The sequence below is a fragment of the Stegostoma tigrinum genome, chromosome 12 (assembly GCF_030684315.1).
Source record: "Stegostoma tigrinum isolate sSteTig4 chromosome 12, sSteTig4.hap1, whole genome shotgun sequence".
In the NCBI taxonomy this organism is placed as follows: domain Eukaryota; kingdom Metazoa; phylum Chordata; class Chondrichthyes; order Orectolobiformes; family Stegostomatidae; genus Stegostoma; species Stegostoma tigrinum.
In genome coordinates this window covers 18,757,379-18,783,637 of record NC_081365.1, presented here as the reverse complement: position 1 = coordinate 18,783,637, position 26,259 = coordinate 18,757,379, and the positions used below count along the sequence as shown (strand labels likewise).

Genomic DNA, 26,259 nt, shown 5'->3' with positions numbered 1-26,259 from the left:
ACGGTCGGTGCGGGTCAGTGCGGCGCGGGCGGACAGGACCTCCCCCTGGCGGCCGGTGCGGATCAGTGCGGCGCGGCGGGCAGGAGCTCCCCCTGACGGCCGGTGCGGGTCAGTGCGGCGCGGGCGGGCAGGAGCTCCCCCTGGCGGCCGGTGCGGGTTAGTGCGGCGCGGCCGGACAGGACCTCCCCCTGACGGCCGGTGCGGGTCAGTGCGGCGCGGGCGGATAGGAGCTCCCCCTGACGGCCGGTGCGGGTCAGTGCGGCGCGGGCGGACAGGAGCTCCCCCTAACGGCCGGTGCGGGTCAGTGCGGCGCGGGCGGACAGGAGCTCCCCCTGACGGCCGGTGCGGGTCAGTGCAGCGCGGGCGGACAGGAGCTCCCCCTGACGGCCGGTGCGGGTCAGTGCGGCGCGGGCGGACAGGAGCTCCCCCTAACGGCCGGTGCGGGTCAGTGCGGCGCGGGCGGACAGGAGCTCCCCCTGACGGCCGGTGCGGGTCAGTGCGGCGCGGGCGGACAGGAGCTCCCCCTGACGGCCGGTGCGGGTCAGTGCGGCGCGGGCGGACAGGAGCTCCCCCTGACGGCCGGTGCGGGTCAGTGCGGCGCGGGCGGACAGGCCTCTTCGTTATGGCCACGTTCTTCGGGGAGGTTTTGCCAGTTTTCTCTCGGGCGGTGGACGATGAGGATGAGGAGGAGCAGGAGCTGGAGATCCGGAGGGAAGTTGAGAGCCAGAGGTGAGGTCGGAATGAAGGGGGAAGAGGATTGGGCCCGGGCGGTGAATGTGGATCCGGATTGTATTTGGGATTAATCCCCGGACTGATTTTGCTCAGAGTCAAGATTGACTCCGGCAATGATGGTGGATTGACTCTGGGATAGACTTTACACTGACTCCAGGATCTGGATTTGGTGATTTGTAACCGACTCAGAGCACAGAAACAGACCCTTCGGTCCATCCAGTCAATGCTGGTCATAATCCCAAACTAAATTAGTCCCACCCTGCCTGGGCCATATCCCTCCCAGACTTTCCCATTCATATGTCCATACAAATGTCTTTTAAATGTTCTAATTGTACCTACATCCACCGCTTCATCATGAAGTTCATTCCACCCGCAAACAAATCTCTTTATTAAAAACATCGCCTCTAATGTTTTTTTAAAATCTCTGTCCTCAGTTTAAAAATGTGCCTCCGGTCTTGCAATTCCCCATCTTTGGGAGAAGACATCTACCATCAACTCTATCTGTACCTCTCATTATTTTGTAAACTTTTAGCAGGTCACCTCTCAACCGGCTATGCTCGAATGAAAAATGCCCCAACTATCCGGCCTTTCTTTAACTCAAACCTTCCATACCCGGCAATATCCTGATAAATCTCTTCTGAACCCTTTCCAGTTTGATAATTTCCTTCCCGTAACTGGGCAATATCCTTCTTATAACTGGGCAACCAGAAGTGTATTCCAGAAGAGGCCTCACCAATGTCATGTAAGACCTCAACGTAACATGCCAACTCCTACACAATCAGTCCTGACATAATGTGATAGCTCCGTTCTTGTGTGATCTCACGTTGTAAGAAAATCGTGCAACAGATGCACCCTTTAAACTAATGGGGCCGGAATTGCATTACAGCAATACCGGTGAGGAAAGTTTGTGTTCTACAAAAATCGGTCTAAATTCTTCAATCGCGTTAAAGCCAAGTCGCATTGCAGTAATACGTATTTTAGCAGAAATGACAGTACTGATAGGACTGAGCAATCAAGGCAAGTGTGCCAAATGCATTTTTAACCATCCTATCAAATGTGATGCAAACTTTCCAGAATTATGCACTTGCACCCAGGGTCCCTCTGTTCTACAACACTATCTGAGGCCCTACCTTGAATTGTACAAGCCCTGTGCTTGTTGGTTGTACCAAAATGCAATACCTTGCATTTATCCAGATTGAACTCCATCTGCCATTTTTCAGACCATTGACCCATTTGATCAAGATCCTTTTTTAATCTTAGATAATCTTCTCCATTGTCCACTGTGCCACCAATTTTGGTGTTATCCACAAACTTACTAACCATGCCTTTTATTTTTTTTCCTATTCGTTGATGGGATGTGGGTGTTGCTGGCTGGGCCAGCATTTCTTGCCCATCCCGAGTTGCCCTTGAGAAGGTGGTGGTGAGCTGCCTTCTTGAATCGCTGCAGTCCACCCTGCTGTAGATTCACCCATAATGCCGTGAGAGGTGGGATTCCAGGATTTTGACCCAGTGACTGTGAAGGAACAGCGATGTATTTCCAAGTCAGGATGGTGAATTTGTGGGTTTGGAAGGTACTGGCTGAGGATCTTTGGTGAGTTTCTGCAGTGCTTCTTGTAGATAGTACACACTGCTGCTACTGAGCTTGGGTGGTAGAGGGAGTGGATGCTTGTGGATCAAACGGGCTGTTTTGTCCTGATCATGTTGCATTTAAACATGGACTGCTTCAGTATCTGAGAAGACACGAATGGTGCTGAATATTTTGCTATCATTGGTGAACATCCCCACTTCTAACCTTATGATAGAGGAAAGGTCATTGATGAAGTAGCTGAGGATGGTTGGGCCTCGAACACCTGCAGAGATGTCCTGGAGCTGTGATGATTGACCTCCAACAACCACGACCATCTTCCTATGTGTCAGGTATGACTCCAACCACCGGAGCGTTTTCCCCCGATACCCATTGATTCCGGTTTTGCACAGGCTCCTTGATACCACACTTGGGCAAATGCAGCCTTTATATCAAGGGCTGTCATTCTCACCTCATCTCTGGAAATCAGCTCTTTTGTCCATGTTTGAACTGAGGCTGTAATGAGATCAGGAGCTGAGTGGCCCTGGCATAACCCAAACTGGGCATTGCTGAGCAGGTTATTGCTGAGCGGGTGCTGTTTGATAGCGCTGTTACTGACACCTTCCATCACTTTACTGATGATTGACAGTAGACCGATGGGGCAGGTTGGATATGCTCTGCTTTTTCTGTACAGGACTTACTTGGGCAATTTTCCACAGATCAGTTAGATAGCGGTGTTGTAACTGTACTGGAACAGCTTGGCAAGGGGAGTGGCAAGTTTTGGAGCATAGGTCTTCCGAACTTGCCGGAACGTTGTCATGGCCTGTAGCCTTTGTAGTTTCCAGTGTCTCCAACCATTTCTTGATGTTACATGGAGTGTATTGAATTGGCTGAAGACTGGTATCTGTAATGCTGGGGACCACTGGGGGAGGCTGAGATGGATCATCCTCTCGGCGCTTCTGGCTGAAGACTGCTGCAAATGCTTCAGCCTTATCTTTCGCATTGATGCGCTGGGCTCTTCTGTCATTGAGGATGGGGATATTTCCAGTGAGTTGTTTAATTGACCACCACCTTCACGACGGGGTGTGGCAAGACTGCAGACCTGTCTGTTGGTTGTGGGATCTCTTAGCTTTTTCTATCACTTGCTGCTTTCACTGTTTAGTGTGCAAGTAGTCCTATTTGGAGACTTCACCAGGTTGAATCTTCATCTCCAGGTATGCCTGGTGCTGCTCCTGGCATGCCCTCCTGCACTCTCCATTGAGCCAGGGTTGATCCCCTGGCTTGATGGTAATGGTTGAATGGGGGATATGTCGAGCCATGAGGTTACAGATTGTGTTGGAGTACAATTCTGCTGCTGTTGATGGCCCACAGTGCCTCGTGGATGCCCAATCTTGAGTTGCAAGATCTGTGCGAAGTCTGTCCCATTTAGCACGGTGATAGTGTCACACAACACGATGGAGGTTATTCTCAATGTGAAGGCGGGACTTCATCCACACAAGGGCTGTTTGATGGTCTCTCTTACCGATACTGTCATGGACAGATGCAGCTGCAGCTGGCAGATTGGTAAGGATGAGGTCCTTTGCATTTTTCCCTCTTGTTGGTTCCCTCACCACCTGTTGCAGACCCAGTCGAGCAGCTATGTCCTGTCAGACCCGACTAGTTCAATCAGTAGTACTGCTGCCAAGCCAGTCTTGGTAGTGGACGTTGAAATTCCCCATACAGAGTACATTTTGTGCCCTTGCTGTCCTCAGTGTTTCCTCTAAGTGTTGTTCAGCATTGAGGAGTACCGATTCATCAGCTGAGGGAGGACAATTTGTAATAATTAACAGGAGGTTTTGTTTACCATGTTTAACCTGAAGAAGTTATGACGTAGTTTTACAGCATGTTAATGAGGCTGCACTTGGAGTATTGAGTTCAGCTTTGGTCACCTTGCAGTAAGAAGATTATTATTAAACTGGAAAGAATGCAGAAGAAACTCACAAGGATGTTGCCAGGACTCGAGGGACTGAGTTACAGAGAGAGGTTCGACAAGCTAGGATGTTTTTCTCTCGAGTGTAGGAGATCAAGGGGGATGTAATAGAAGTGTATAAGAACATGAGAAGCATGGATTGGGTGAATGCACGCAGTCTTTTTCACAGGATTGGGGAATCGAGGACTTGAGGGCATCAGTTTAACCTAAGAGTGGAAAGAATACATGGGAATCTGAGGAGTAACTTTTTTTTTTACACATATGCAATGAGCTGCGTGTAGAAGTGGTTGTGGTGGGTACATTAACAACATTTGGGTAAATACATGGATAGGAAAGGTTCAGAAGGATATGGGCCAAGCGCAGGGAAATTGTGTTAGTGTGGATGGGCATTTTGGTCGGCACAAATCAGTTTGGGTGAACAGTCACCTTCAGACCCTTCAGCTTCCCCAGCTCCTTCTCTTTAGTGATGGCCATTATATTCACCTCTGCTCCCCAACTCTCTTCAAGTTCTGGTATGCTGCTGGTGTCTTCCACTGTGAAAACTGATGCACAGTACCCATTCAAATCCTCTGGCATTTCTTTGTTCCCCCATTCCTACTCCTACGGCCTCATTTTCCGGCAGTCAGTCCAATTGCTCTTGCTTCTCTCTTGCCTTTTAGATATGTGAAAAAAGACTCTTGAAATCTTCCTTCATACTACTAGCTATCTTATTCTCGTATTTTGTCCTTTTTGCTGTGCCCCTTGAATTACCCTCAGAAACTCCTGTCATTGCCGTTCCAATGTCTTCTCTGCTAGGCTTCCCTTCCAATCAACTCTGGCCAGTTCCTCCCTCACATCTTTATAGTTACCATTACTCAACTGTAATACCATTACATCTGATTCCAACTTCTCCCTCTCAAACTGCAGGGTGAATTCTATTATATTATAGTCACTTGCCTGAAAGGGTTCCTTCACCTGAAGCTCCCTAATCAAGTTTACCGCATTTTTTATTTTGAGGAAGTTACCAAAAAGATTGATGATGGCACAGCAGTAGATGTTATTTATTTGGATTTTAGTAAAGCCTTTGACAAGGTTCTGTGTGGTGGACTATTTGGTAAAGTTAGGTCACATGGGATTCAGGGTGAGCTTGCCAATTGGATACATAATTGGCTTAACGGCAAGAGACAGAGAGTGTTGCTTTTCAGACTAGAAGCCTGTCACCAGTGATATTAAACAGGGATTAGTTCTGGGTCTTCTTTTGCTTGTCATTTATATAAAAGATTTGGATGAGGATTAGGGGATGTGATGGCCTAGTGATATTATCGCTGGACTATTAATCCAGGAACCCAGCTAATGTTCTGGGGACCATGACAAACGATGGAATTTGAATTCAATAATTTGGGAGAACCTATTGGTCGCCATGAAATCATTGCCAATTGTCGGTTCACTAATGTCCTTCGGGGAAGAAATCTGCCACCCTCACCTGGTCTGGCCTAAATGTGGCTCCAGACCCACAGCAATGTGGTTGACTCTCACCTGCCCTCTGAAATGGCCTAGCAAGCCACTCAGTTGTACCAATTGCTGCAAAGTCTCAAAGAAATGAAACTGGATGGTTCATCTAGCATCGACCTAGGCACCGGCAAAGACAACGGCAGCAACAGCCCTGTCAACCCTGTAAAGTCCTCCTCATTAGCATCTGGAGGTTAGTGCCAAAATTGGGAGAGCCATCTCACAACAACAACAGCCTGACATACTCATACTCACAGAATCATAGTTTACAGACAATGTCCCAGACACCACCATCACCATCCCTTGGTATGTCCTATCTCACTGGCAGGACAGACCCAGCAGAGGTGGGCACAGTGGTATACAGTCAGCAGGGTGTAGCTCTGGGAGTCGTCAACGTCAGCTCGGGGCCCCACAAAGTCTAATGGCTCCCAACTTCTGTACTCAGTGCTCTGACTGATGAAGGCCAGTGTGCAAAAAGCCTTCTTCACTGCCCTGTTTACCTGTGACTCCACTTTCGGAGAACTGTGCACCTGAACTCCAAGGCCCATCTCTTCCACTGCACTCCTTAAGACACAACCATTCGCCAGGAAACTCCTGTCTTGATTTGACTTTCCAAAATGCAACATGTCATAGTTATTAAGTTGTATTAAACTCCATTTGCCAGCTGATCAAGATCCTGCTGCAATTTCTGATAACCTTCCTCACTGTCCACAATATTGCCTATTTTTTGTGTCATCTGCCAACTTACTAATTAAGCCTTGTACATTCTCTTCCAAACCATTGACAGAGATAACAAACAGCAATGGCCCCAGCACCGATGCCTGAGAGACACCACTAGTCACAGTCCTCCAATCTGACAGACATCCTTCCACTATTACTGTTTGCTTCCTACCGTTAAGCCAATGGTATATCCAATTTGCTAGCTCTTCCAGGATTCCATATGATCTAACCTTCCAGGGCAGGCTACTGTGTGGAACCTTATCAAAGGCCTTACTGGAATCCATGTAAACTACATCTACTGCCCTGCCCTCGTCAACCTTCCTGGTCACTTCATCAAAGAACTCTAACAAATTTGTGAGCCATGATCTCTCACACATGAAGCTATGATGACCACTCCTAATCAAACCCTGTCTTTCCAAATGGATGTATATCTTATCCCTCAGGTAACTTACCTACTGCAGATGTTAAGCTTACTAGTCTATAATTCCCAGGTATTTCAGTGCAGCCCTTCTTGAACAAGGGCACAACATTTGCCACCCCAGGACCTGACCCGTGGCTAATGATGATGCAAATATATCAGCCAGGGCCCTCACAATTTCTTCTCTAGCCTCTTTCAGGATTCTTGGATATAAGGACCAGGAGATTTATCCACCTTCATGGATTCTAATACATCCAACACCTCCTCTACTGTAATGTGGGCTGTGCCCAACATATTGCCACTAACTCTCCATTTCTTTCTCCCCGGTAAACACAGAGGAAAGGTATTTGTTGAGGGCCTCGCCCATCTCCTGTCGTTCCACACATACATGTCCACTTTGGTCCTCCAGGGATCTGATTTTCTAATTATTCTTTTTCTTCTAATGTCCTTAAACAGTCTCTTTGAATTTACCCTAATCTTTTCAGCCTAAACTATTTTGTCCCACCTTTTTGCCCTCTTCATTTCCTTCTTCAGCAAACTCCCTTATCCCCTTATCCTCCCTTATACTTCCAGGGATTCCCTTGATCCCAGCTGACTGTTCCTGAGCCACCTCCTTTTTCTGGTCAAAGCCTCAAAATCTCTTGTCATCCAGGATTCCCTACTCCTGCCGACCTTGCCCTTCACCCTCACAGGAACATATAGATCTTAACCTCTAGCTATCACGCTTCTAAAGGGCTCCCACTTGCCAGAAGTGTCTTTGCCTACAAACAAACTATTCTAATCAACCCCTGCAAGCTCCTGTCTAATTCTGCCAAAAATCGCCTCACCCCAATTTAAAACTTGAACCTGTAGACTAGTTTTGTTCCTCCCCATAACTATTTTAAAATTTATAGAACTATAGTCACTGGTCCCAAGATGCTCCCCTACTGTCACCTCAGGAACCGGTCCTGCCCTATTTCAGAAGAGTAGGTCCAGTTTTACCTCTTCCTGAGTAGGACCATCTATATACTGCTTGAGGAAACTTCGCTGAACACGTTCAACAAACTCCACCCCATCTACGCCCTTAACACTATGGCAGTCCCAGTCTATGTTAGGAAAATTAAAATTCCCCACCATGACAACTCTATTGCTCCTTCAGGGTTTTCCTACTCTCCCTGCATTTTTGTTCCTCTATTTCCCATTGAATATTTGGGGGCTTATAGTACAGTCCCAATAATGTCACCATCCCCATCTTATTTCTTAGCTCCACCTACAAAGCCTGACTGGATGATCCCTCAGATTTTCATCTCTGACTACTGTTGTGATACCCCCTCCGCTCTTTCCTTCACCTTTGTCCCGCCTAAAGCACCTGTACCCTCGCACTTTGAGCTGCCACTCCTGTCCCTCCCTTGAGCATGTTAACCATGGCTATAATATCCCAGTCCCACATACCAATCCGTGCTGTCAGTTCATTGACCTTATCTGTCAGCCCTCTTGCATTGAAATAGTTGCAGTTTAATCCAACAGCCATTCCTCGCTCTCTGTCCTGTTCCAGTTTGACTTGCCTCTTCAACTTTATATTTCTGGTTACTGTATCTCCTTCGAGCTTCACACTTGCCCCCTGCTGTTAAGGATCCCACCCCGCTGCCAATTTAGTTTAAACCCTCCCTTGCAACACATTTGCTTACCAGGGTATTGGTCTCCTTCTAGTTGACTTGCAACCCGTGCCTATTGAACAGGTCACCTCTGCCCCAGAAATGATCCCAATGATTCAGGAATCTGAATCCCTGTCCCCTGCATCAATTCCTTAGCCATGCATTCATAGAACATAGAACATAGAACATAGAACAGTACAGCACAGAACAGGCCCTTCAGCCCACAATGTTGTGCCGACCATTGATCCTCATGTATGCACCCTCAAATTTCTGTGACCATATACATGTCCAGCAGTCTCTTAAATGACCCCAATGACCTTGCTTCCACAACTGCTGCTGGCAACGCATTCCATGCTCTCACAACTCTCTGCGTAAAGAACCTGCCTCTGACATCCCCTCTATACTTTCCACCAACCAACTTAAAACTATGACCCCTCGTGCTAGCCATTTCTGCCCTGGGAAATAGTCTCTGGCTATCAACTCTATCTATGCCTCTCATTATCTTGTATACCTCAATTAGGTCCCCTCTCCTCCTCCTTTTCTCCAATGAAAAGAGACCGAGCTCAGTCAACCTCTCTTCATAAGATAAGCCCTCCAGTCCAGGCAGCATCCTGGTAAACCTCCTCTGAACCCTCTCCAAAGCATCCACATCTTTCCTATAATAGGGCGCCCAGAACTGGACGCAGTATTCCAAGTGCGGTCTAACCAAAGTTTTATAGAGCTGCAACAAGATCTTACGACTCTTAAACTCAATCCCCCTGTTAATGAAAGCCAAAACACCATATGCTTTCTTAACAACCCTGTCCACTTGGGTGTCCATTTTAAGGGATCTATGTATCTGCACACCAAGATCCCTCTGTTCCTCCACGCGGCCAAGAATCCTATCCTTAATCCTGTACTCAGCTTTCAAATTCGACCTTCCAAAATGCATCACCTCGCATTTATCCAGGTTGAACTCCATCTGCCACCTCTCAGCCCATCTCTGCATCCTGTCAATGTCCCGCTGCAGCCTACAACAGCCCTCTACACTGTCAACGACACCTCCGACCTTTGTGTCGTCTGCAAACTTGCTGACCCATCCTTCAATCCCCTCGTCCAAGTCATTAATAAAAATTACAAACAGTAGAGGCCCAAGGACAGAGCCCTGTGGAACTCCACTCACCACTGACTTCCAGGCAGAATATTTTCCTTCTACTACCACTCGCTGTCTTCTGTTGGCCAGCCAATTCTGTATCCAAGCAGCTAAGTTCCCCTGTATCCCATTCCTCCTGACCTTCTGAATGAGCCTACCATGGGGAACCTTGTCAAATGCCTTACTGAAGTCCATATACACCACATCCACAGCTCGACCCTCATCAACTTTTCTAGTCACATCCTCACAAAACTCGATAAGGTTTGTAAGGCATGACCTACCCCTCACAAAGCCGTGTTGACTGTATTTGATCAAGCCATGCTCTTCCAGATGGTCATAAATCTTATCCCTCAGAATCCTTTCTAACACCTTGCAGACGACAGACGTGAGACTTACCGGTCTATAATTGCCGGGGATTTCCCTATTTCCTTTCTTGAAGAGAGGAATTACATTTGCCTCTCTCCAGTCCTCAGGTACGACTCCAGTGGAGAGCGAGGATGCAAAGATCTTCGCAAGTGGCGAAGTAATTGCATTTCTCGCTTCCCAAAGCAGCCGAGGACAAATCTGATCCGGGCCTGGCGACTTGTCAATCTTGATGTTTGACAAAATTTTCAGCACATCAGCTTCGTCTATCTCAATCCATTCCAGCATGCACACCTGCTCTTCAAAGGTTTCATTCACTACAAAGTTTGTTTCTTTCGTAAAGACAGAAGCAAAAAACTCATTTAGGGCTTCCCCTACCTCCTCAGGCTCCACACACAAGTTTCCTATGCTATCCCTGATCGGCCCTACTCTTTCTTTGATCATTCTCTTATTCCTCACATAAGTGTAAAATGCCTTTGTGTTTTCCCGGATTCCTTCTGCCAAGCCTTTCTCGTGCCCCCTCCTGGCTCTCCTCAGACCATTTTTGAGCTCCTTCCTTGCCTGCGTGTAATCGTCTCTAGCTGAACTTGACCCTAGCTTCCTCCACCTTATGTAAGCTACCTTCTTCCTTTTCACTAGAAGCTCCACCGCTCTCGTCATCCAAGGTTCCTTAATCTTACCCCTTCTTGCCTGTCTCAGAGGGACATATTTACTCATCACTCCCAACAACTGTTCCTTAAACCGTCTCCACATGTCTATAGTTCCCTTACCATGGAACAACTGCCCCCAGTCCATGCTTCCTAACTCATGTCTAATCGCATCATAGTTTCCTCTTCCCCAATTAAATATCCTCCCATTTTGCCTAATCCTCTCCTTCTCCATAGCTATGTAGAATGTGAGGCAGTTATGGTCACTATCACCAAAATGCTCTCCCACCACAAGATCTGATACCTGCCCCGGCTCGTTTCCGAGCACCAAGTCTAGAATGGCCTCTCCCCTCGTCGGCCTGTCAACGTACTGCGTTAGGAAACCCTCCTGAACACACCTTACAAAAACAGCTCCATTCAAATCTTCTGCTCGAAGGAGGTTCCAATCAATATTAGGAAAGTTAAAGTCACCCATTACAACAACCCTACTGCGTGCACACTTTTCCAAAATCTGTCGACCTATGCTTTCTTCAATCTCCCTGCTGCTATTGGGGGACCTGTAGTAAACCCCTAACGAGGTGACTACTCCCTTGCTGTTCCTAATTTCCACCCATACTGACTCAGTAGGCAGATCTTCCTCGACAAAGGAAGCTTCTGTAGCTGTGATACCCTCTCTGATTAGTAGTGCTACACCCCCTCCTCTTTTTCCCCCCTCCCTATTCTTTTTAAATGTTCTAAACCCTGGAAGATCCAGCAACCATTCCTGCCCATGAGAAACCCATGTCTCTGTTATGGCCACAACATCATAGCACCAGGTACTGATCCATGCTCTAAGTTCATCACTTTTATTCCTGATACTCCTTGCATTAAAGCAAACACACTTTAACCGATCCCTTGGTTCCTTCCCAGGAAAATCCTTCCCACTAGCTGGTCTACCTCTTGCTACTGCCTCACCTGCATCAACGCTCACCTCCGGTATACAGCTCAGGTTCCCACCCCCCTGCCATACTAGTTTAAACCCTCTCGAACTACTCGAGCAAACCTTCCACCCAGGACATTGGTCCCCTTCCAGTTCAGATGCAACCTGTCCTTCTTGTACAGGTCCCACCTTCCCCAGAAGGCATCCCAATTATCAATTATTCATCTACCATACCCTCCTGTTCTAACCCTCACTAGCACATGGCACTAGAAGTAATCCAGAAATTGCCACCTTCGACGTCCTGGTTTTTAACTGTTTTCCTAGCTCTCTATAATCATTCTGCAGGACTATTAGTTTGTGGTTAAGATGGGCATGGGCTGGTTGGACCGAAGGTCTGTTTCCGAAGGGCTGTAAGGTTCTATAACTCTATGTTAACCCTGAGAAAATCCTGACTCCCAATTTTTACCTGTGTCATTTGTGCTAACATGTAAAATGACTTCAGGCCTGTCACGGTCCCCCTTGAGAACATTTTGCACCCAATCTGAGATAGCCCAGACCCTTGTTACCTGGGAAGCAACACAACATACTGGATTCCTGTTGGTGGCCTCAGAATCTCCCTGTCCTTCGCCCTAACTATTGAATCTCCTACCACTAAGGCCCTGTTTACCTTTACCTTTCCCGCTATGGCACAGAGCCAGTCATAGTGCCACTTACCTGGCTATTGCTGCTTTCGCCTAAATGGTCATTTCCCCCCAGGTAGTATCCGAAATGGTATACTTGTTTTCAAGGGGAATGACCATAGGGGATTCCTGCAATCTCTGTCTACTCCCTTTGCCTTTCCTGGTGGACACCCACCTACTTTGTGCCTGCACCTTAGGTGTGACCACCTCAATAAAACTCTTAGCTATGATGCACTGAGCATCTCAGATGATCCTGCATTCAGCTCCAGCACCAGCTCCCTAACGCAGTCTCCCAGTGGCTGCAGCTGGGTGCACTTCCCACATGTGTAGTCATCAGGGAAGGTGGAGGTCTCCCTGAACTCCCATATCCTGCAGGAGGAGCATGTCGCTGCCCTAACTGCCATTTCAACTGCTCTGAGACTGAAGAGGAAAGCTAAAAGGACTTTACCTTTGCTTCCCTGTATTTTTTGCTGAGCCGCTGCTCACTGAAGCCTCTCGAGCCAATGCTTTACTTCTCACTCTGCTACCAACATTTCTCTCTCCTCTTTTGATTGATTAGAGGAGGAGGGAAGGAGGGAGGGAAACACTACAGTTATGTCAGTGATTGGGGACAGGCTTTGGAAATCTGAAGCACAAGGGACTTGGGAGTCAGGATTTTCTCAGGGTTAACATAGAGTTATAGAACCTTACAGCCCTTCGGAAACAGACCTTCGGTCCAACCAGCCCATGCCCATCTTAACCACAAACTAAACTAGTCCCATCCACCTGCTCCTAGTCCATATCCCTTCAAACCTTTCCTATTTGTGTACCTTTCTCAGTGTCTTTTAAATTTTGTAACTGTGCCCATATCCTTCACTTCCTCAGGAATTTCATTCCACATATGAACTACCCTCAGTGTAAAAAAAAAAATTTGCTCCTCATGTCTTTTTAAATCTCTCTCCTATCACCTTAAAAATGTGCTCCCTAGTCTGGAAATCCTCCATCCTTAGGGAAAAGACATTTGCCATTAATCCTATCTATGCCGCTCATTATTTTATTTTATTTTCGCAGCCCTACTTTTAATCATGTAAGTCTTGTCTTTGTTTGTTTTACGCAAATGCAGTATCTCACATCCAAATTAAACTCCCATTTGCCACTGTTCAGCCCATTGACACTACTGATCAAGAACACTAAGCAATCTTAGATAACCTCTTTCACTATCCATTCGCTGTCTATTTGGGAAAATATGAAGACATGTTAACACTTCAGCTGGCAACCCTTTGGCTGAGTGGGAGTATACGTGGAAATCATTTAATCATCTCTTCCCTTTCAGATGCTCGCTTTTTCTAGCTTTCTTTTGCTTATTTGCAGGCCTCTACCAGATGTTATTTTCTGCTTTCTAATTAACCTTGTCTCAGCGTCCGAACCACCAGACTGCCTTTATCAATCAATCTTGGCCAGCTTTCATTACTTTTGGACAAATTGCATTGACTTTAAACTTCAAATGATCTTTTCCTCAACTTGTCACTAATGGTTTTGGTATTAATTCAGGAAGTAACTAGAAGTTCAATGAAACATTTCCCTGTGGTGTGGATTTTCTTCAGGTTGAAGTTTAATTGTATTTATATCTTCCTCACCAGAAAGATAGTTATTCAGTGGAGTCTGGAGAGCAGAACATCAACTGAGAGCACTACAGTGCATAGTTTGCCTTGCTCTACATTTCTAATTGCTGTTGGGCAGAATGCTGTAGGTGAGTAAGGAAGATGCTGATGTGGTCTCCAGGTGAGAATTGTTGTCAGATTATGTCTCTCCTTCAACCTTGGTTCTCATTGTTTGAATTTTGCATTGTTGGTGATCCAATTTATGTGTTGTTCTGCATGATTCTCTTACATTCATGTTAAAGGAAACATCTCATATATGGCATATTTCTCCTCCAGCTTGTACTGTAACTTGCTCTTCTGAACTCAGACGTTTTCTCAGAATTCAGCTTCCTCCAGAACTTTGCAAACCTTTCACAAAATGACTGACTGAGCAAGGGTCCCAGTGTCCAGTTGTAACATCACTCCTCGACCTTCACTCTCTGCTTCATAAAAACCAAAAGAACTATAGATGCTGTAAATCAGGAACAAAAACAAAGTTGCTGGAAAAGCTCAGCAGGTCTGGCAGCATTTGTGGAGGAAAAATCAAGTTAACGTTTTGGGTCCACTGACCCTTCTGCAGAACTCCTCTGTTTCATGCCTCTCAGCCAATTCTAATTCCTGTTTGCCACATTTTTTTTGGATCTCATGGACTCTTACCTTCACTGTCATGTAGGTGCTCATCAGAAGCCTTACAGAAGTCCAGGTAGTTGATATCAAAAGCATCGCGCACATCTGCATATCTCTGAAAAATTCATTCAAGTTAGCCAGACATGACCTCCCCTTTACAAAGCCATCCAGCTGTTCCTGACTAATTCCTGCCCCACCAAATGAGGATTAATTTTCTCCCTTAGAATTGTTTCCTATATTTATTTATTAATCATTTCTAAGTAAGAAGGTGGTGGTGAGTTGCCTTCTTGAACCACTACACTCCTCTCTTTATTAAAACCCAAGTGCTGACTTATCTGATTGCTGCTTCCCCATTTACTTTGCTGTTGTCCCCTCGTTGATTCAGTATACAACAATGAGTGAATTAATTCCGCTATTGACCTCTGCTGTTCATTTTAACAGGCTTTCTGAACTCCTTTGTCCAATGCTCAGGGAGCTGGGAAATAATTGGAGCTATTACACTGTGGAACGAGAGAGTTAAAGGCACAGATACCAAAAACCAGCAGTTTCCCACTGATTCGTCATGCCGTCTCTACCGGCTAACATCCAACCCAACGGTCTGTTTACTGATTTACTGAATGTGTCTGAATTGCTGGCAATCTTTTAAAATATATGTGATAGACATTCGCCCCAGCTACTGACACGCCTCTTATTCCTGTTCAAGTGCTTCAAATTCATTCTTCACCAGTTCAGACGACATGACTGTGGTGATGCTGTACTGGTTACCTGCAAGAATCATCGCAAGATTTGATTTGGGCTTTGCTTAATATCTAAATGTGCGGACATGACAATTAGTGACAAGCAGTGAGATACCTGGTGGTTTTTTTTTCAGATTGGGCAGTCCTGTGTGCCACAAATTGGCGCACGCAGAGATTGATGTTTGATTGGGTCCAATGTCAATATCCCTGCTGTTTGCCGCAGTTTGCCAGTCATCTTTGGCCACAGGTGGGGTCGCAGAGGATTGAGAATAGCCAGTGTTGTCCCATTATTTAAGAAGCTTATAGGGATAACCCAGGAAATTACAGGCTTGTGAGCCTCACATTAGGGGTAGGGAAATTGTTGGAAAAGATTCTCAGAGACGAGATCTTTACATATTTAGAAGCAAGTAGACTCATCAGCGATAGCATGGTTTTGTGGCAGGGGAGGTTGTGCATTACTAACTTATTTGAGGTTTTGGAGAGGTGGTGAAGATGATTGCTGAGGGAAAAGCAGTTGATGTTGTCCACACGGACTTCAGTAAAGCCTTTGGCAGTGTCCCTCAAGGTAGACTGGTAGAAAAGGTGAAGTCACATGGTATCAGGGGTGAGCTGGCAAAATGGATACAGAACTGGCTTGGTCATAAGAGACTGAGGGTAGTGGCAGGAGAGATAATGGGAACTGCAGATGCTGGAGAATTCCAAGATAATAAAATGTGAGGCTGGATGAACACAGCAGGCCAAGCAGCATCTCAGGAGCACAAAAGCTGACGTTTCGGGCCTAGACCCTTCATCGGAGAGGGAACTGGAATAAATAGGGAGAGAGGGGGAGGCGGACCGAAGATGGAGAGTAAAGAAGATAGGTGGAGAGAGTAAGTGGCAGGAGGATGCTTTTCAGTTTAGTGGGTTGTGACTAGTGGTGTTCCACTGGGACCAATGCTGTTTACGGTCTACATAAATGATTTGGAGGAAACGTGGCTGGTCTAATTAGTAAGTTGTGGATGATGCAAAGATTGGGTGGAGATGTGGATAATGAGGATTGTCAGAGGATACAGCAGGATATAGATCAGTTGGAGGCAAGGGCTGAAAATGGCAGATGGAGTTTAATCCTGACAGTTGTGAGGTGATGCATTTTGGAAGGTTAAGTTCAGGCGGAAATTATACAATGAATGGCAGAACCCTTAAGAGTATTGATATGCAGAGGGATCCTAGTGTGTAAGTCCACAGATCACTGAAGGTGACAGTGCAGGTAGATAAGGTAGTAAAAAGGGCTTATGGCATGCTTACCTACATTGGAAGGAGCATTGAGTGTAAGGATAGGCAAGTTATACTGAAGTTTTATAAAACTTTAGTTAGGCCACACTTGGAATATTGCATACAGTTCTGGTCACCACACTATGAGAAGGATATGGATGCTTTGGAGAGGGTGCAAAAAAGGTTTACCAAGATGTTGCTTGGTATGGGGGTATTTTAGCTATGAAGAAAAATTTGTCAGACTGTGTTTATTTTCACTGGAATGCAGGAGGTAGAGGGACAATCTGAAAAAAGTTTATAAGATTATGAATGGAATTGTGAATGGGATGGTTCTCTTGACCAATTGCGGAGGAACCAACTAGAGAGCAGGCCATCTTAGAGTGGGTGCTGTGTTGACGAGAAGGGAATCATTGCCAGTCTAGCTCTATGAGACCCCTTGGGGATGAACAACCATAACGTGATCGAATTTTTTTATCAAGATGGAGGGTGACGTTGTTGATTCGATGGTGCTGAACCTTAATAAAGGAAACTACAAGGATCTGAGGCATGAGTTGGCCTTGATAGATTGGGGAGAGTTACTTAAAGGGATGACGGTGGATAGACAATGTCAAACTTTCAAGGAACGGATGGGGGAACTTCAACAACTGTTTATTCCTGTCTGTCGCAAAAGCAAATTGGGTAAGAGGGCCAATCTGCCAGTCTGCATGGATTTATGAAAGGAGCATCTTGCTTGACAAATGTGTTGGATTTCTATGAAGATGTAACTAATTGAGTTGACAAGGAGGAGCTAGTTGATGTAGTATATTTGAACTTTCAGAAAACGTTTGACAAAGTCCCACATAAGACATTAATGTGCAAGATTAAAGTGCATGGGATTGGAGCAAGTGTATTGAGATGGATAGAAAACTGGTTGGCAGAGAGGAAACAAAGATTAATAATTAATGGGTCCTTTTCAAATTGGCAGATAGTAACTAGTGGGGTGCCACAGGAATTGGTGCTGGAACCCCAGCTATTGTCAATATACATTAATGATTTGGATGAAGGGAAAATTGTAACATCTCAAAGTTTGCAGATGATACCAAGTTGGGTGAGAGGGTGAACTGTGACAAGGATGCACAGATCCTTCAGCATGTTCTGGACAGGTTGGGTAAGTGGGCTAATCAATGGCAGAAGCAGTATAATTTGGATAAAATGAGATTATTCACTTTGAAAGCAAAAACAAGAAAGCAGATTAATACCTGAGTGGCTGTAAATTGGGAGAGGGGGAGTGTGCAGCGAGACCTAGGAATCCTTGTGCACCAGTCGCTGAAATTCAGTATGCAGGTACAGCAGGTGGTAAGGAAGGCAAATGGTGTGTTGGCCTTCGGTCTGAGGGGTTTCAAGTACAGGAACAGGGATGTGTTGTTGGAGTTATACTGGACTTTTGAGAGACCACACCTAGAATATTGTGTGCAGCTTTGGTCTCCTTTCTGAGGAAGGATGCTGTTGCTGTCAAGGGAGCGCAGCGAAGGTTTACCAGGCTGATTCCGGGGATTGCAGATCAGATATATGTGGAGAGATTGACTAGGCTGGGATTGTTTTCACTGGAGTTCAGGTGAATCTCATAGAGACTTAAACAATTCTAGCAGGACTAGACAGGGTAGATGCAGGGAAGATGTTCCCAGTGGTGGGTGTGTCCAGAACCATAGGTCACAGCCTGAGGGTTCGGGGTAGACCATTTAGGACAGAGATGAGGTGACGTTTCTTCACCCAAAGAGTGGTGAGCCTGTGGAATTCATTACCACAGGAAGTAGTTGATGCTATTCAAGAGGCGCGTCGATATAACACTTGGGGCGTATGGGATTGAAGGTTATAGGGAGAAAGCAGGATCAGGCTTCTGAGTTGGACGATCAGCCATGATTGCAATGGATGGTGGAGCAGGCCCATAGGGCCGAATGGCCGCCTCCTGCTCCTATTTTGTATGTTTCTATGTAAGAGTGGAAAGTATGAGACTTTTTCCCAGGGTGGAGGAATCAGTTACTAGGAGATACAGGTTCAAAGTGTGGCTGGTGCGGGAAGTTTAAAACAGATGTGTGAGTCAAGTTTTTCACACAGAGGGTGGTGAGTGCCTGGAACACGCTGCCAGAGGAGATGCTGGAAGCAGACATATTAGCAGCTTTCAAGAAGCACCTGGATGAATACATGAATAGGAAGGGAATAGAGGGAAGTGAAGACCGTTTTAGCATGAAAGGGCAAAATATGTCAGCGTAGGCTGAGAGGGCTGAAGGGCTTGTTCCTTTGCTCTATGGTTCTTTGCTTTTTGCCTTTTCAAACCCTCATCCCTGTATGATATGAGGGATATTACAAACCAATGGAAGTAATGATGGCACAGAGAGGCCCGTGTGGCCCCAGGGGAGTAGATTTATTCTTCTGCATTTAAGTTAGAAGCTGTATCATTCTGTTGTTTGACAGATGCAGCAGAATCCCACAATCCATTCACCAGTGGAGTCCTAAATTGTTCAGTATTGTGAATGAGCTAGTATGTTCATCAGCATCAATTCCTGTTTTATCTGCAAACGTTTCTGTTTTTTTATGTTTATGTCTTGCAAGCCAGTAATTACAACTGTAACTCTGCCAATCTGTTAAAATTCCTTGAGGTGAAGCAGCCTCTACGCTTTCAAAACAGGTCCTGAGATCATGCAGGCTGCTACAGAAATGCATATAGTTTTCTCAAAAGTATGGAATTTGGGCATTGCTGAAAAAATAATTGTTGTGTTGGAACTTTTCATCTTGCACACATTGGGACATTTACAATGTCAGAACAGCTTGCCATACAATGTAGAATTTTATTCGCCTTTAAATTAGTATTCTTGTGAAGGTCCTGAGTGTAAGACAGAAACTCCCACAAAATGTGTCATTTTTCAGCGGTGCTTAACATGTTGTCTCTCTGGCATTATGCACCATCTCTCTCTTCTTGCAGATTTTGACCTGCCATTGTAACTGTTACGTAGCTGAGGATCAACTCTTTCAGTGGACTGATAAGGTACAGGGCACTTTGATTGTTCCACTTTTGCAGCAATGTCACTGTTATTTTGGAAGATGCGTGGCCCTAGATTGATGCTGCATACATTGGTTTACATTTTCATGCGTGGAACAGCAGCAGGTTGCGAATGTGTAGAGTAACCTGGGGCTTGGCTGACAATCCAGAACAAATCCAGTAGGTTTCGGGGCCATTTGAGAATTTGAATTCAGTTTAAAGTTAATCTTGAAAGGAAAGGCTGGTGTTTATAAAGTGACCATGAAATATGTGGATTGTCAGAAAACCCTAAATAGTTCATTAATGTCTTTTAGAGAACAAAATCAGCTGTCCTTACTTGGTCTATCTGAATGTGACTCTAGTTCCATATCAATGTGGTGATGCTTATCTTTCTTCCACTGAGTTCTACAAAGTAGACAGCCTAGCAACACCTTGCCACTGACACCCAAATCCTGTAAATTAATAAAGAAACAAAATACTGATAGATACCTCTCACTTCTTCTCGATTTATACAACGCAGAGGGATATTAAATGTACCTACGAGAGAAGGAGCAAAACTTGACCTGCCGTTGGGAAATAAGGCAGGGCAAGTTACTGAAGTGTTAGAATTATGATCATTGATCTCAAAGTGTTCCCATCCTACTAGTTTTAAAATAGTTGTGAAAAGAATAAGTCTTCCATATAAGTTCTTAATTGGAGTAGGGCAAATGTTAATGATATGAGACAGGAACCGTCAAAAATTGAATGAAGTAAACTGTTCGCAAGTAAAGGGATGACTGATAAGTATAAAGCTTTCAGAAGTGTAGTAATGAGAGTCCAAATGCATTATGTTCCTGTTAGAGTGAGGGGTATGGCTGATAAGAGTAGGAATAATGGATGAATAAAAATATTGAGGTTCTGATCAAGAATACAAAAGAGTCATAGAATCACTACAGTGTGGAAGCACACCATTCGGCCCATCAAGTCCATGCTGTCTCTCCAAAGAGCAACCTAACCAGACTCCCCCAAACGCAATCCCCATAACCCTGCCTTTCCCAAGGCTAACCTACTCATCCCTGGACACTGGGTAATTTAGCATGGCCAGTCCACCTAACCTGCATAACTTTGGACTGTGGGAGGAAACCTGAGCACCTGGAGGAAACGCACGCACGTACAGGGAGAATGTGCAAATTCCACATAGATAGTTGCCCGAGGCTGAGCCACTGTACTGCCTATTGTTAGATGTAGGCACAAACACTATCTGTGGGAGTAAAGGCGGAATGGGTGTCTCAGGGGGAATGGTCCAAGGAAATTTCAGTTCAATGCTCAGATCACTGACATTTATTACTAGCTACTTTGTCTACTCCAAGAGTAATATGACAAGTGTACAAAGTTATGATATTCCCAGTTCACACTCGTGCTGTCCTGCACTCTCGCTTAGTTGTGACTGCAAAGCCCTTTGCACCGTTTTATCCCAGCTAAGAACCTCTTGTTACTGGTTCATCCGTCAAAGCTGTCAATACATTGATTGATGTGTAAATAAGTGGTAGCGATGACTAATCAATCAGAAGCAACAGTGCAAGATTGGGGCTAAAGTTTAAATACCACTAGCTTCTGCGACACTTGGATTGGCTGTTGAGCTGTGGCGTCTACAGACAAAGAGTGAAGTTGGGATTAAACAGGACAGCTGTTTGTCGGCTGATGCAGATACTATATGTCAAATAGCCTTCTTCTCCGCTATAAGTATTTCTCAGTTTCTAAAGTCCTGTGCCACATGAAAGTAGGTCACAATCTACTGAGTGGAAAGCACAGGTCTTGGGACACAGTCATGCACCCAGCTGACAAACTCACGAGATAATGAGGTCTACTAGAAACCATGCTGTTTTCACTATGAGCTCTGCACTCCTGTCATTTGTATTCTTGTGTGTTTGATTGACTTCAAGGAAGGAATGTTTGTTTCCAATTACAGATTTTTGGAAATATCCAGAAAAGGAATCTAAATGTGATAGTCTTATCGAGCGGCTCTGTGACTGAATATAAAACACCTACATCTATTTCCAACATCTCTGTACCTTTACTCCGAGCTTTGAAAACCAGTGCATTCCAGGAGACACCCCACTGTGTTTTACTGGAGCAGCCGAATGTGATATCTGGTCTCCCTGCATCAGGTATGGCCGTGAGTGTTTCTCTAAGATTTGTTTCTGCATGATTTAACAATTAATAACAGTATTTTTATCAATGAACTATATCTGTAGGACTTCAATCCCAGATGCTGCTGAAATGGCTTAGAGCTTCACGGTAAAAGGGGATTAAGTTAAAGTTTCAAGCTTTGAAGCTACAGTACCTTGTTATTACATCAGGCAAAGTATGTCCATTTTTGATGAATTAGTTTTCGTTTTCCTTTTACAAATGGTTAATTCAAAAAGAGTCATGCTACTGACTTCATAATTTTTAAAGTTTCTTAATTTTTCTTCCTGTTTCATCTCAAGAATACTTGTCTCCCTTATTTTGGATATTATGCCAGTGAAATGGTCAGCAGGGATGATCTCCAGCAGCACCGCCCCTTACCTGTTCAAAAAAACACTTTGACATTGATCACTTTCTAAGGTTTATGTTACTTTAATCATAGAATCCCTTCAGTGTGGAAATAGGCCCTTCGGTTTTGTGGAGCGATTATACAATCCCCAGCTGTAATCCTTGGAATTTGGAAGATTGGGGTTGATTTTGTTCAAAGTTTCCAAGATAGTGAGAAAAATGGTTAGGATTCACAGAGAGGAACTATTTCTGCTGGTTGGAGAGTCTAGAATTGGCGGCATAAGAGTCAGTCAGACCACTCAGAAGTGAAATTAGGAAATTTACACAGGACAGTGAAAGTTTTCAAGTTTCTGCCACAAATGGCCTTTGGTAATAAATAGATTGTCAATTATAACACTGAGATTGATAGTTTGTTGTTGACCACAGGGATATTTAAAAAATAGTGCATAGAGTTAGGACAAAGATGAACCTCGATCTCATTGAATCCCGTGACAGTCTTCAGAGGCTGAATGCCTTCCTGTTGTTATATTCTGTACTTTTTTGGAATATGAACACCGATGCTGACCTAGCTGGGTGAAATGATCTGCTTCTGTTCTGACATCCTGATGAACATTTCTCCTCTCCTTAAAAGTTATCTATTTTAAAACCTTGATTTCCCCTTAATTTCCCCTTAAATTCTATCCTTCCATAACCTCTTAGTTAGACGTCAACCAAAGTTCCTTTTTACCTGAGAATTGTGTAATCTTTCCTTATGAAAATGTCCCACTGTTACCTGGTCCCTTTGCTGTCATCTGCCGTCTTTGCAGGTACCTCTGTGTGATATTAAAACACTGGCAGATATAGTGTTCTAATGTCACTTTCACAGTGAGGTTATCCTGAACAGACTTCGAAAGTACATGTTTAGGACTGGCCAAAATAACTTTAGATACTCACAACCGATGCCAGTTCTGCAGATTACTGTGTTTAGATTTGAATTAGGTGTTTCTGTCTTTCAGGCCTAGCCTTCTGAACTCGTGTTCTCCTTTTAAAATCTCAGTGTTAATTTATCACCATTCCTGACAGAAAATTGCTGTTTCTTTTTGCAGTTGGATTTTTAGCATGTCACTTTGGTTCCTGTTAAAAATGCTGTTTCTGGGAGCTGCCCATTGACAAAAATTCCCACCCCAGCACTTGTTTTACATTTTTTTCGACCCTTTTCTCTCAGACCCTGTACTTTTGTTCCATAATTTCCCAGATGAAGGGCTGTAGCTCAAAGTGTTTGATTTCATTCATTCATGACCAAGTGGCCGTTGTTCGGGTGTTAACCTCACCAGGAAATAGCACTGAGGCCAGCTGTGACACATACACCACCACCCTGTGTGAGATCAGCCAATTTAGACCAGGGTGGAGTATGGAAATGTGGAAAGGTAGCTTGTCGAGTGGTAATGTCATGGGGCTAGTAATGCTGCCCAGGCTAATGCTGTGGGAATATGGGTACAAAATGTGGTTGACTTAGCCTGACAAGCCATTCATAGAATCCCTACAGTGTAGAAAGAGGCCAGTCAGCCCATCGAGTCTGCACTGACCCGCCAAAGACCATTCCACCCCATTCCTGTTACCCCACATTTACCATGGCCAACCCACCTGACCTGCACATCCCTGAACATGAAGGGTTCCTGGCGCTGAGAGGCAGCAGTGCTAAACACTGTGCCATGCATTTTAAGAACAATTTGGTGTAGGTGATAAATGAAGGGCCTTGCCAGTGATACCCACGTCCCATGGAAGAATAAAGAACTGAGAGTTACATTACATTGTGTAACTCATTGTCCCTCAATCTTCATCCATTGGGGAGGTGGAGCTGAGGAGTAGGAGTATGCTTCATGAACCATGTCCAATTTGTATTTTTATTTCAAAAATATACTTTATATACATACATAGTCTGCTGAAATTTCTTTTACGTTGTCTCCAGTCCTCAGTTACTGCCAAGTCCAGCAGATACCCGCTGTCCTCTATCATTGCTACAGTGATGTCACTACAGTAGATTCTTTGACGATAGAAGCTTTTCGGCCAGTGCTCGCCTGCAAGAGTCTCAGCTGCTTTGTGAAAGTAAGGATAATTCACTGTGTGTGTGTGTGTGTGTGTGTGTGTGTGTGTGTGTGTGTGTGTGTGTGTGTGAGAGAGACATTTTGTTTTATGTATGTCATAGGTGTTACGTGGCATTTATTTATTTATGTTGTATTTATAGCAATAGGCTGGTGATGCATTTTCAAATAATTATTTAAAAATCGTCTTTGTTGCTTAACAAAGCCAGAATTTGATCCCATTTCTCCCCATGCTTAATCTTGTGGTACTGAATCAATCCATTTGATTGTGGGAGGGTTATGCATGTAGTCAGCAGTCCTGTGATAACGGGCCAGCTCACCAGTCTATGAACTTACAAAGGTGTTCCAACAGGCTATTCAACAAAGCAGAGTGGGGCCCGTCATTGTATTGTGTTCTCATTTGATTTGATTTACTATTGTCACATGTACTGAGGTACAGTGAAAAGTATTATTTTGTGTGCTATCCAGACAAATCATACCTTAACATAAGTATATCAGGGTAGAACAGAATGCAGAATATAATGTTACAGCTACAGAGAAGGTGCAGAGAAATATGAACTCTAAAATATGAGAGGTCTGTTCATATTCTTATAATAGTGGGGAAGAAGCTGTTCTTGAATTTGTCAATATGTGTTTTCAAACTTTTGTATCTTCTGCTCAGGTGAAGAGGATGGAAGAGAGTATATCTGGGGTGAAAGGACTGCTTTCCTGGAACATTGGGAAGTGTAGATGGAGTAAATGGAAGGAAGGCTGGTTTGTGTGATGGACTGGGCTGCGTTCAGAACTCTGTAATTTTTTGTGGTCTTGAGCAGAGCAGTTGCCATACCAAGCTATGATGGATCAGGATAGGCTGCTTTCTATGGTGTGTCTACCAGAACTGGTCAGAGTCTTTGTGGACATGCCGAATTTCCTTAGCCTGCTGAGGAAGTAGAGGTGAAGGTGTGCTTTCTTGGCTGTAGCATTGATGTGGAAGGACTAGGACAGGCTGTTGGTGATATTTACTGTTAGGAACTTGAAGCTGTTGATCATCTTCATTTTAGCACTACTGATACAGACAGGAACATGCCCTACACTTCGCTTCCTGAAGTTGACCAGCTTCTTTGTTTTGCTGACAATGAAGGAGAGATTGGACTGTTGACAGTGACCTGACTGTTTGCTCAGTGAGTTTGTCCTGTGTGAATTTAGAGAATGAATATTAATAGGCTGCTTAACCAAAGAAAGAACCAGACTCAAACCTGACCAGACTCGCGTAACAACATCTGACTCACATGGAGCAGAATAGAGCATTTGGACTAAATGGCCTGTTTCGGTGCTACAATTTCTGTGTAACAACATATATTTATCTTACACTTCAAATGTTGAAAAACATCCCAAGGAGCTTCACAGAAGCATAAGGATAATAGGGATTCGAAGACAAGTTTTGGGATGAGTAATCATAAGTTTGGTTAAAGGTGTAGGTAGCCATAAGAAATGTCTTAAAGATGGCGAGTTAGCAGGAGAGAATTTAATTGTATAATCTAACAGCTGAAAGCACCAGCGATGGGTTGAATGTAGGATTGAGGACTAGAGGACTTGGGGGTGAAGGCATGATGGGTTGCAGTATTGGAGGCAGTTACACAGATCGGGAAGAGGAAAGCTATGAGCGAATTACATCAGGCGGTAAGAGTTGTAGGTTTGGGCTGCTGGTGCTTGGGCATATTCATGGATGAGGACAAGGGTGTTGGATAATTGGGCTTGCCGTGGGACAGAACACATTTCCGTTTTTCAGCAAGGGTCACTCGGAGTCAGAGCCTCTTCCCATTTCCTCAACTCTTGAGTAATCCTGCATACTCCTGGAACTTCTCACATTTAAAATCCTTTGGCATTTTCCAACATTGTCAAATGGTTCCTTTTGTTTCCTCACAGGATACCTCCCGAAGTGCAGAAATACTGAAACAGCTCATCGATGTGAACAAGATCCAAAGCAACCTGTATACATGAGATTGTAACAATATCTGAGCTATTTTAAAATTAACAAAAAAATTGAGAGATTTCCAAAAATACTTTGTTTGCTGTATGTATTTAGCAATATTTTGAAATGCTTAAGAATATTAAACTATGACAGAATTGTTTTGGAGTATATTGAATTAAATATTTTGTTGGATTGTG

The 26,259-nt window shown here is 44.6% G+C and overlaps 1 protein-coding gene across 1 annotated transcript; it reads left to right on the top strand.

Annotated features, from left to right (window-relative positions):
* Window positions 1–569: 569 nt before the first annotated feature.
* Window positions 570–26,259, top strand: psmg1 (proteasome (prosome, macropain) assembly chaperone 1). Its single transcript, XM_048541448.2, has 7 exons — window positions 570–729; window positions 13,886–13,995; window positions 14,954–15,108; window positions 19,460–19,522; window positions 21,465–21,663; window positions 23,979–24,115; window positions 26,017–26,259. Exons 1-7 carry the CDS (start codon window positions 623–625, stop codon window positions 26,089–26,091), a joined length of 846 nt encoding a protein of 281 aa, XP_048397405.1. The 5' UTR covers window positions 570–622; the 3' UTR covers window positions 26,092–26,259.

Coding starts and splice junctions, on each gene's coding strand:
- psmg1 (XM_048541448.2), top strand. CDS start 623: ATGGCCACGTTCTTCGGGGAGGTTTTGCCAGTTTTCTCTCGGGCGGTG. Junction 19,523..21,464: donor TCTTTCAGTGGACTGATAAG/GTACAGGGCACT, acceptor TTCCAATTACAG/ATTTTTGGAAATATCCAGAA. Junction 24,116..26,016: donor GTCTCAGCTGCTTTGTGAAA/GTAAGGATAATT, acceptor GTTTCCTCACAG/GATACCTCCCGAAGTGCAGA.